The following is a 12,085-nucleotide window of genomic DNA, read 5'->3' as shown; positions in this document are numbered from 1 at the left end:
TTGGACTTTAAGTTTGATTGAAACTTCCTTCACTTCCATGTCTGGTTTTTCAGCAGCTTGTACAACTTTTCATGTAACTATAATATGCGGAATTATTATATTTCTTTAAGCTTGCTTTAGTTCAGTTATCTGACAAAGCTGCAACTTCATTGCTTTAAAAGTTATTTATTGGAGTTTTATTTTTTAAACAACAATGTGTTCTTTATCTCGTCAAAGTTTTCTAATAACTTTTGTCGACAACATTTTTACATTCGCAATGGAACATTTTCTTCTATAATGATCTAAATATCAATCAATATTTCGAAACTATGTCACTTTGGTTAGGTTTAAAAAGAAAAACTGAATTTTGTCACAAGTTAGTCAATCTTTTCAGAGTGTTTTTTAGCTTACAAAGGAGATACTTCTTACCATTTTTACTCGGTTTTTTTCTACAGCTGTTAGTTCTTAAGTTAAAACTTTTTATCTTCACCCTAAGGCGTTTGCACGTTTTTTAAAGTAAAAACCAAACTTATATGTTTTTATTAAGTAGCCATGAATTTCGCATTACTTCTTTCGTTGTTGGTAATTTCATTTGACAATTTTTTTTTTCCAAAGCTTAAGTAACCAAAGTCTCTAAAGAAACTTTAACTTTGTCATCGGTAAGTCTCCCTGTGTTTTACTTATTATATTCAGGAGAAACTTCCTACAAGTTTATTTTGCTAGTTCAACAGACAAATATTTTATGATATAAATTCTTGATTTTTTGGTTTTATCTTGATTATTGTCTGTCTATGAAGCATTATTCCTTTTTTATCTCTTTAATTTGCTCTTCATTTTTAAAATCAAGTTTTTTTTTTCTGAATATGTAGCCTCTGCTAGAGATCGGAGTTTAAATTTTTTACAATAACAGTTTTTTGTTGCTAATATTCCTCCTTTACAATTTCCTCGAGTTTATTTTTTTTTGTCCTTAATGACATTTAAATGATAAAGTTGTACAACTTTTACATTATGACATAAAATTGAAATGTTGTATTTCATAACGTTTGTCTTTTAAACGCAGCCATTTGGTAAACAACTTTGCTTTGTTAAGACAGATGCTTTTGTTTATAAAATTTTTTGTTTATCAAGTCTATTTGTTTGAAATTAGTTGTTAAAAATTGTGAAAAGTAATATATTTGCTTAAAGTTATTTAGAATGTAGAGGTTGAGAGTAAAAAAGGAATTTTAATAAAAAATGGTTACCCACCAAATTTGATTAAGAAGGTGATAAAATCACAGCAAAATAACCTAAATCAACCCAGGATATACGGACTGGAGAAGCTCCTAGCAATTTTGAAACTACTTTATATTGGGAAAAATCACGTGTGTTCGAGAGCAAAGTAAATGACTTGAAAAAGCTTCTTACAATCAAGTGTATCCAAGGGTTATATTTCTTCCAAAAACTTTATTAAAAGTGCAATTGAAGGACCCGATACCAGACCAAGACAAAAGTTGTATATGTACAAGTTTAATTGCTCTTGCCAAAAAAGATAAATCGGTCAGACTAATATACACCATATTTGTTTTAAAAACTGGCACTATCTGAAAATTTATCCAAAGGGTTGATCATGCCAATTCGATCATCAGACCACAAGTTTCGGTAGACTGAGACCAGTTTCGTCCTTATTAGGACTCATCAGTCAGTCACAACCGAAAAACTCGTAGTCGTCAATCTACAATTGGCTTATAATGCTTTCACATGAAGCAACCATTTGCTGGCAATGATTATCGACGTCAGCATTGTCTTTGCCGTGCAACGTTTAAAGCATTGTCCACTAGGCAAGACATCTGGTATACGCTCGTTTTAGTACAATCAACAAAAACTTGTGGTCTGATGATGGAATTGGCATGATCAACCCTTTTGTTAAATTTGAGCTTGTCTCACGGCAAACGAAAGTCCGGACTTTTGTTCTGCAGACTTTCGCCGTATTTTTTGTTGATGGAAATTTATTCCATATAATAATTGTTGACATTATAGTTGTTTTTCAATCGCAATTTCAATGCTTGTGTTATCATCCTGTTTTTTATTTTCTTCACTCTTGCAGAAACTCTCTTATATTATGTCTTCTAGCTTATCTTTTTACAATTCAATGGAGTCAAAAGTTCTGGAAAAATGTTGGTCTTAAGCTTATCAACTATCTACCAAATATACAAATCAGCCGGTTTAGTAAGTTTAGCTGAAATGTAAAATACATGATGATTAGGACCTTTGTAACTTTTCAATCATTCCACACAATTTATAATTTTAATTATGATAACTTGTAACCTTCCAGCCAGCTCCGAAATATTTTAACGCCTGTTTTTCTTCGACGGTCTTAAAGTTCTTTTTTTTGTTGTGAGCCAAAAGAAGATCACTCAATGAGTTTTCGTTTTTTATCCAGCTTGCGAGGCTACCATCCTTCAAATTTTAATTTTTTTTTTCACTTATCTTTTATAGCTTGCTATTTTCTTCTTAGCTTCAACAAACATGCACCATCCATTTAAGCAATCTTTTAATTTCTTTTCTTACCTTTACTTTTTTCGCAGAATTTTTTCTTTTCGATTGCGTCTTCATTGATCTGTGATCTAGAAGGATCTTTGTTTTCTGTCAAGGCGTTATCATCTTTTTCTCCTGTTCGGTTTGCAAAGCTACCAACTTTAATTTGAGCAATTAAACTTTTTTTGCAATTTTTTAGTTATCTAAGATATTTGTGATCAAAATTAAAATGCCAGCTCCTATTTTTAATAGCTTTTAATTAAATGGTTACTTACATCTGAGAAAATGACATTTTAGTCTTGATTTTCATGTAAAGTTTTCAATTTTTTGTGGTCCTTTATGTTTCAATATATGTTTAGATAATTTTTATCATCAATCTGACTGGTTCCAATCGCTTTGATCTCATACAATCTATCATTAATAGTATCAAAATAAGGTTTTATTTTTATAATAGTCTTTTTCACTTTATACTGTTGTATTTTCTGTTGAATTCACCTCAAATAATTTCTAAATTAAAGGAACAAAAACTTTTTTTTTTCTATTTATAGAAAAGGAAGCACTTTTGAAAAATTGTTTTTTTTGTGATCATAGTTTTATTCTCAGTTTAATTCAATATTTTTCTAGTAAATTGTTATATTAAATTATTTCTTGAGTTTATTAACTACTTAGCTTTTTACTCGAGATAGTATTGTCTTAAACTACTTTGATTACAACTTTAATTTTAAGGCTAAGTTGTTGATTAAACTGGAATAATCATCAAAGACCAAATGTAATAAACACCATAAAAATTTGCTTTTACTTTTACTGCTTACTAACAACGATTTTTTCTTTGAGCTTCTGAGATTCATCTAGCTTTAGCGATTTTTTATTTATAAACTAAATACATTCACGTTGGAACAATTTTTAGTGAACTTTTACTAATTATTTTTCTGCTTAAAAATGATTAAAATAAATTGACTCGTTAGGCCGGAAACTTACATTAGGTCAGCGGTTCTTAACATTTTAAACTAAAGCTAGATACTATCGGGATTTGTTATGAAAATGAAAACAAATACTAAATGCTTACTTTTTTTTTATATAGCTTTATTATTCAGATTGGTTTTATATTAATATAAATTGAAAGTTTCTAAAACTACAATAAAATTGTGAATAAAGTCTAATTAGATACTTAATAGTTATATCACAGTCGAGGGTGTTAACGAATGTTGGGGGAAGAGGATCAATTTTATAAAATTTGAAAATATTAAATTAGCTATTTTACTAATGTAAGTTTGTTGTTGTATGTTATAGTATGTAATTGCATTTGATCGTTAAACAGCTTAGAGAATAACTAACTTACACTAAATATTCATATAATAAAAACAACAAAAAGTATATAATAATAAAGACAACAGATTATAAACTTACGATTTTGTCTGGGGTTTCTAGTAAATACTTTAAGTGGGACTCGAAGTAACTAGTATGGGCGCAACGTGTAAGTTAATGTTCTTCACTGAACACTCTAAGAGTCTCTTATAAAGAGACAAAATTATCAGACCCATAAGCTACATTAATTTAAAGTTTAAGTTAGACTTAGGAGAGCATATAGTTGCAGAGCTGAAAAATAAAAACTAGGTAATGCGGGATTTGATACTCTTAAAAAGATACCTAAAAAGGATTTGATACTCTTAGGTAGTAATTTTAACTAATGATTTTATTTTAGAAATTTGGCCTCCCTTTACTTAACTCCAGCTGTTTTGTGAAGAAGTTATTAGATTAGACATTAGATTATATTGCTTACTTAAAAAGGGATAGTAATTTTAGATCCACCTATCAAAAGTTTAGACTAAAATGTATTATCTAAACAAAATAAATAACAACATAATTCTACTTTAAGTTTATTGAACACTAAAAATCAACATATTGAATATCAAATTATAAGTGTTCTGGAGCGGCTATTTTCTTAAGCACGTTCACCACGGATACGACGGGCAAGTTGAATGTCTTTTGGCATGATGGTGACCCTCTTGGCATGGATGGCACACAAGTTGGTGTCTTCAAAGAGTCCGACCAAGTAGGCTTCGGAAGCTTCCTGGAGAGCTCCAATAGCTGCACTCTGGAAACGAAGATCTGTCTTGAAGTCCTGGGCAATCTCTCTAACTAACCTCTGGAAAGGAAGCTTGCGGATCAAGAGCTCAGTAGACTTCTGGTAACGACGGATCTCACGAAGAGCAACGGTACCTAAAAAGTTAATCATGTTAAGTAAATTAAAACACTAAACTGTTTAACAATTTCTAAACATTTCTAAACTGTCTAATTTGTCATGAAAATTACTTAGTTAAGAAATTAATTCAGCTAAAACATATTAGGGTCAACGGCAGGGCTATGACACAAGTTTAGTTTAGCTATGAGCAGTAAAGGGATGCAATGAGGTCATTAATTAAAATTGACATTAAATATTCTGGAGATGGTGATAAAAAAAAGGTGGTAGGTGATTTTAATTGTATCTGTTTAAGTAATCTTGTTGGAGGTGGCTATAACTATTTTAAGGGCATTTTAAAATAATTTGGAAACCATGGTTTATTTTAACTAAGATAAGGAATACTGTATAAAATTTATGACAAATTAGCTGTATTTTTAACTATCATTTACTACAACATTAACATAGTCTAACGTATTAAAAATTTTAGCTATTTTAATGAACACTCTATTATTTTTATACTAACCTGGGCGGTAACGATGAGGTTTCTTTACTCCACCAGTTGTTGGAGCACTCTTTCGTGCAGACTTGGTGGCGAGCTGCTTGCGAGGAGCTTTTCCTCCGGTAGATTTGCGAGCTGTTTGCTTGGTACGTGCCATTTTATAAATTAGTTCTTGTTTTATGTCTGTGAAATTTCTCAAATATTAGTATAGAAACTATAAAACCAATTAGCAACAGTTATGATGCCTATTAAACTTTTTGGTTAAGTCTCTGATGTTGAAACTTATCCTAGTTGTACTCAATATTATTATTATTCCTAATTGTGATTAAGTAAATGAAATTGTTCTAAATACCAGTTAGAACAATTTAGAAGAATAAGTAACAAAATTATCTTTAAGTTGATACTAGACTATCTGAGTAATTGAAATTTATTTGACATAGCTCTAATAAAACATTTAAATTAAAATAATTGTAATCAGCTAAACCTTGCATAGAAACTTCTTATTTTTATAAATATTTATTATTTAATGAATTATCAAAAATCAACTATAGTTTAATAATCAAGGTTTAATAAAAAAAAATATAACTTTATCCTTTCTTGATAAATACATTACAGTAAGATGATAATAATTTTTCAATAATCTTATGTTTTAAATAGTTATTTATAAAATTTTAGTACAACTTTCAATTTTTCTGTTAGTGTTGTATTGGACTTAATAAACTAGTCAAAAATTTTTAAATAGTTTCTGCACACTTAACTTTAAAAATACTAAAAATTTAAAAACAATTTTTACTTCAAATAACAGCACTATAAAGCAACTGTTTCTTCTGCAAAACCAATTAAACACTGAATAATTTAGAAACTCTAGTGCAATTTATTTATTTTTGAAGAAAATATTAAAATCTTATATTATAAATATTTTGTAACTCACTATTTTAGTCAAAATTAAACAAATAACCTAAGTAATTGAGTAAAATCATGTCAGTTAATAAATGTCTGGTTATCTAATTAGGTTTTTAAAAATTTAAAGTTAATAGAAAAAAGTCTGAGTTTTTAAATGTTGTGAAACTAGACTGAGTTGGCCTGAGTTAGTCAAAGATAACTTAACTTGAACAAATCAAATATTTTTATTCACAGTCTGAGTTAACTGATGCTACTAAGTGTTCATGTTCTCACCCGGTACATATTAAATTCCTGATGAGATACTACTAATTTCCAAAGAAAATTTTAAGTAATTTAAGTATAATTTCTTAGCCAAATTATTTTAGTTAAACTAAATGGTTGAATTTTATCCTAATTAGATTACAATAAACATATAATGACATTAAACAGCCTAAAATTTTTTTGAATGTAATTTGTAAGTCAAAACAAAGGTTATCTTTTTTCAAATAAAAGTTAAGTTAAAATCAAAATGGTAAGTAAGTAGATGAAAATGGTCTTTTTAATTGTCATAGCAGTTATTATTGACATTGTCTTATTACACTTTAATTTAAGACTAGAACAACCATTCACACTTTTCTATTGTTTTATTCATCTTATTTACTAAACTTTATTAGAAATTAAAATTGTCTAAAGTTTTTAGCTATAAAATTCTTACAACTTCAATAAGTAATAGAAAGTTTTATGTAAATAGACTAAATTATCAAACAAATTTGAAACATGAGATTAAACAAGCAGAAAATATGTTATTATGATACCTATATATAACAAAATTATAAAATTAAATACTCCTACAAACTTACAACAGCTTATTCCACTACGATGTTTGGATACTGTAATGACTGGAATAAATGTTAGAATAAAACATAACCTTACGTTTAAGGATTAAAAAACCATTAGGTCTTTTTTTACACTATCAGGGGTATTAATTCAAAATTTTAAAAACGACAACTAATTTTTCTAAGTTTACGACACTAAATTTACCATTTTTGCGATAAGTGTTTGGTAACTTTAAATTATGTGTGAAACAAACAAATATTTATTTATTATTCAAAAAACTTATAGTCTGGCATTTGATAACAAAGCCATAATTAAAATAAATCACGCATGACCTAGTATTCAACAATAGCTTAAAAAAACTCAATTTAACACTAAAATATTAAAAAAAAAGAATCAGTTGAGGTAAAAATGCTTTAAAAACAAGTTTGTTAACTAATTTACTGGATTTTATTAAGAATTGAAGTTATAAGTAGTAAAAGTTCCTCAAATTTTTTTTTAAGTTCATTCAGTTCTTTTTACAGTGTGGCTCTAGGCTATACACAAATGACGATTGTTTTGTTAGCTAGTAAATTATGTTAGTAAAATTTTCTCCTTAATACCATATATTATTATTTCATATTTTTTTATCCTTTGTCATTAAAGGTTCAACCTAATAATAAATTTTAAGAAATTTTGTTGTTAAACTAGTTTTAAATTACACAATTCTCAGTTTTTTGAGATATAAAATGGAGACAATATTTTTATAGTTGTTTTTTTTTTTCGAATGATCAAATAAAACATATAACATATTTTAATTAGTAGTTTGTCTATAATGGTTTTAGACTACGCACTAATCTTTTTAATTTTATATTTTAACATGGTTGCTCTATACTCAAAACAGTTTAGAATATCTCAGGGTAACACAGAAAGTTATATTTTTTAACTCAGGATGACTTAGATTAGTTTGGTTTTTCATAAAAAACCTACATTAGTTTTAGAATTTTCTATTCAGTAAGTTTTTTAAATTTTGAGTGATATTTAGTTGTCCTAACTTCTATACTTTGACATTCTACAGCTAAAGCTGTGTAAAATTTGGTTTATTTTGAATTGTAAAGTTTATTGGAAATATACACAAAAGTATAAGAGGTTTTTTTGTAAAAATTTTCTAACTTTCCTAATGAATCAGGAAAGTTCAAGATCACTCAAAATATTTTTTGTTTCAAAAATTGGCAACCTTGATTGAAATTAAAATAGCATTTTAGAGTTTTTAACCTTAATAAAAAATTTTTTTACCTAATTATTTAATATTCAATTTAACAAAATAAGACAATTTAATGTTCAGAATTTATTCAGAATAATCAAAAAATAATAAAATAAAAATAATTTAAATTAATATCCTATATTATAATATAATTAGTTCCACTTAGTGTTTTTATTTAAATATACAATTGTATAAACAGTTAAGGTTTATATTTGACTAGTATTAACAGCAAAGTTATTAAAACTTAATTGATTATAATATTTTATACATATTTACACATATAGAGAAATACAAAATATTTTTTTTTGTTTATAAAGCTTAATGTTAAAATACAAAACACAAAAAACAAACATTAACAAAGTATTTTTTAGAAAAGTTAACAAAATGAGAATACTTGTGGAAATTTTTATGTTATAGTGATTTTAGTAGTTTGTGCTAACTTTAATGTATTACTTGTATCTTTATTTTGGGCTAGCAGTCAAAGTGAACGAGGGCACAAAATTGCACGAAGTCACTTTTTTACAAAGGGTAACTTTTGCACAAGCAGACATTTTTGCACAAGTTAAATTATAATTATTTTTATAAAAATTTTTTTTACTATCACTGTTACCCTCGGTCGGTAACTTATTTGTTGTTTATTAGTTAATTTTTTTTGTTTAACTATTTTTTCTATCACTGTTACCACTGACCCTTACCTTCGGTCGGTAGCTTTTATTTATTATTATTTTTTAATAACTACAACTATCCCTTACCCTCGGTCAATTACTTTTTTATTTTATTTTATTAGTTTATCTTTTAGTTTGTTTTTTACTTTTGTGCTAAGTTGACCCTTGGTGCAATATTGTCTTCTTCCAATTTTGTCCTCTCCTGCAAGTTTTTCTTCGTGCACATTAAATTTGCAAATTATACGTGCAATTGTGTGCCCTCGTGCACAATAAAAATGAATTTAAATTTAAAACATAACAAAATAACACCGGCCAAAAGGTATGGACTAGGGGTAATAATGATAGTGAAAATTAATAAAATAAAATAAAAAGTTTGCAAAGCTAAATAAATTAAAAAAAATTTTAACCCTGCAAAAATGTCTTTGTCAAAAACTAACCCTTCGTGCAAAATTGACGCCGAGCAAACGTGTCTTCGTGCAAAAGTGACCCTACGTGCGAAAGTATTGTTTTGTGAATATTTGACTCATACCCAGAAAAATTAGCCTGAGTAGTAAAGTTTTATAAAAGTCAGTTTATGTAAAAGAAATTGATTTTTGATAGCTACAAATAAGTCTAAATTACTAAATTCTGAGAAGTTATATAAAATATTATAAATCACATAGATTAAGATTTATAAAGAACTAGTCGAAATAGTTTTACAAGTGAAATATTTTTGTAGGTTTGCCAGAGTTACCAAATCTTGAAACATCTTAATCCAAATTTATTAAATGATTTATGCAAAATGATTTTTTTTGAACCTACTATTTTGTTTATTAGAAACAATGTATTAATATTTTTCTAGTAAGTAAGCAACTTTAGAATGAAGTTTTCACTTTAGATTTTTCCTGTAACTGAGTGTAGTATAAAGAAGTATTAATCCAACTATTTACTAATTGAATGAATAGTAAGATTTGATTTAGCTAAGATACAGATGCATCTTATAATGGGATTTATGTGTCATTTGTTTCCATTTATTTTAAAATGTTAAAAATTTAGAATCAGTCAACCAGATTGCAAGTTGATTTTTAGAAAGTTCTCATTTCTTTGATAGATCTAAATAAATCAACCCACCCACAGATAATATGTAGAGATTGTAGTCAAGAGTTCTCGACCTTTAAAATGTAGTTCTAGAAGTGAACTTAGCAGTTATTTTATTGTTTAGTGTATTTTTTTTTTGTTTAAATAATCTGTTTTGTTTTATTGGTTTAAATCCTAATTAGTTAAATTTTAACTTAATTATACAAATTTAATTTTACATAACTTGATTATTCTATTTTAATAATACTAATGTTTTTATTATCACAGCACAAAGATAGCATACTTTTAGTTTTACATTGATGAAATATTTTATATAAGTAGAAAAATATAATTATATAAAGTGCTACAAAAATATCATAAAATATTAAGATGTAATATTAATAGTATACTTAAAAACACAAAAATCCATTTTGTATCTAAAATATTTATTTAGTATTTCAACAGCTAGAATTTAAATTAAGCAACTAGCTTTTACTATTCTATATCAAGCACCTAAAAGGCCAATGACAGACGAGGGTTAATTAATGATCAAATACTCCATAAAAAAACAACAAATATATTTTGTACGTGCAGTTAGTTATGTTTTGTGTAGCTGAGTGTAGGAAATACTGATACTATTCTTATCTATAACTTATTTGTGTAATCCTGTATAAGTATTGTTTGAATATAAAATTAATTTTTATACTAGAGTTTAATTCCTTAAATATATGATTTATATGTTTATTAGTTTATTTCATCTTTTATAGTTAATTGCTAATGTGTTGTACTTTAGTATAATAGATACATTTACCAAAATGGCCTGTTTAATTTATTTAACGTAGTCTAAGACAGTAATTAAATAGAGTTGTGATCAGTAGTACCAATAAATTGAGTTTACCATAATCTATATCTTATATCGTGAACCTTTTTCAGTTCAAATAACATTTTGGCTTTTCTGCTGCAAAAATATAAAAAATAAGTATTCTTGTAGGTAATTTATTTTATTTCATTTGAGTAAGGTTTTCCCTAGGTCACTTATGTTCAGTGAAATCTTATTTGCATAGCTCAGGCCTAACCAGATTTTTTATTATTTAAGATAAGGTTATTTTCAAAATTTAAAACATTTATTTTATGGATAGATTATTAGAGTATAAGTAGTTAGGACTCGTTTAAAAAGACCATGTTGTTATTTAAAGTATCTTTTTTTTTTAATATAGCTTTAAGTCTATATTTAGATTCGATTGATTGTTTATTTAAATGTGTCATAAATGACTTGTGATAAGGATTAAAAAGATTTTTAGAATTTAAAAATATTATCTTATTGTGTATGTTTTGGAGAGCCTGTAAATTTTAGTTAAAATAATCAGTTATAACAAGGTTGTTTATTTTGAGAATTTTGAGTCTTTTTGAGACTGAAAAAGCTAAATTCTAACTTTTTGTAGTTTATGGTAGCAAGTAGTAATAAAAACAATTTTTTGATGTTTACTACATGACAAAGTTTTGAAATTGTTTTTTTTTTCTGTCTAAACAGTTTTATCTTAGTTTAAACTTATAACTTCAAGTTGGTTTATGTCAATATACAGTTTATGTCTGCATATATTTATTATTTTTAAGTAGATTAACAATCTAATATTAACAAAACAAATTCAAGCACAAGTTTTAGCATTACTTTTTTTAAGGTCCAAAAAAAAGTTTATATGAAACTTATACTCACAATTTCTGATATACTAAATCATAACCTATGTATTAATATTCTGGTATTGATTTTTTTTCACATTTTTAGCTCATATTTAAACAATTTATTAAAAACAAATCAATTTAGATCAGCTATAGAACTTATATTACCATAAACTTTTCTATAAACTTATAATGACTATTTAATAAAAAAAAAAGTGAGATATACTTATAAAATGTTAAAATTTACACTAGTAACTTCCTGAATACTTAAAACTTTATTTTAAACTTTGAAGCAAAACTAATTTTACTTAAAATCAAAGTTTAATTATTGTGAGTTTTTATAACTATATCTCACTTTTTATTAACTAAATGGTCATTAAAAGTATTCCTAAATATTCTGGAAACTACTTTAAAAATTCATAATAAGACGATATCACGGTTGCCACGAAATATTAAATTCTGGAAAAACTTAGAACTTGCCAACTTAGGTTTAAAAAACATAGAAACACCTGTAAATAGTGAAAATTTGAAATTATAAAGTAAAAACCTTGAAG

At 26.5% G+C, this 12,085-nt stretch overlaps 1 protein-coding gene across 1 annotated transcript; it reads right to left on the bottom strand.

The window, feature by feature from the left end:
• Positions 1 to 4,435: 4,435 nt before the first annotated feature.
• LOC145829879 (histone H3.3 type 1-like) lies at positions 4,436 to 5,331 on the bottom strand. The gene is made up of 2 exons (XM_082937754.1): positions 5,199 to 5,331; positions 4,436 to 4,713 (listed from the first exon to the last, which is right to left on the bottom strand). Exons 1-2 carry the CDS (start codon positions 5,329 to 5,331, stop codon positions 4,436 to 4,438), a joined length of 411 nt encoding a protein of 136 aa, XP_082793880.1.
• Between the last annotated feature and the right edge of the window lie 6,754 nt (positions 5,332 to 12,085).

Source organism: Thalia democratica, chromosome 2 (assembly GCF_965202585.1).
Source record: "Thalia democratica chromosome 2, ktThaDemo2.hap1.1, whole genome shotgun sequence".
In the NCBI taxonomy this organism is placed as follows: Eukaryota; Metazoa; Chordata; class Thaliacea; order Salpida; family Salpidae; genus Thalia; species Thalia democratica.
This window is presented reverse-complemented; position numbering and strand designations above follow the sequence as displayed.

Coding starts and splice junctions, on each gene's coding strand:
- LOC145829879 (XM_082937754.1), bottom strand. CDS start 5,331: ATGGCACGTACCAAGCAAACAGCTCGCAAATCTACCGGAGGAAAAGCT. Junction 4,714..5,198: donor ACCTCATCGTTACCGCCCAG/GTTAGTATAAAA, acceptor TTAACTTTTTAG/GTACCGTTGCTCTTCGTGAG.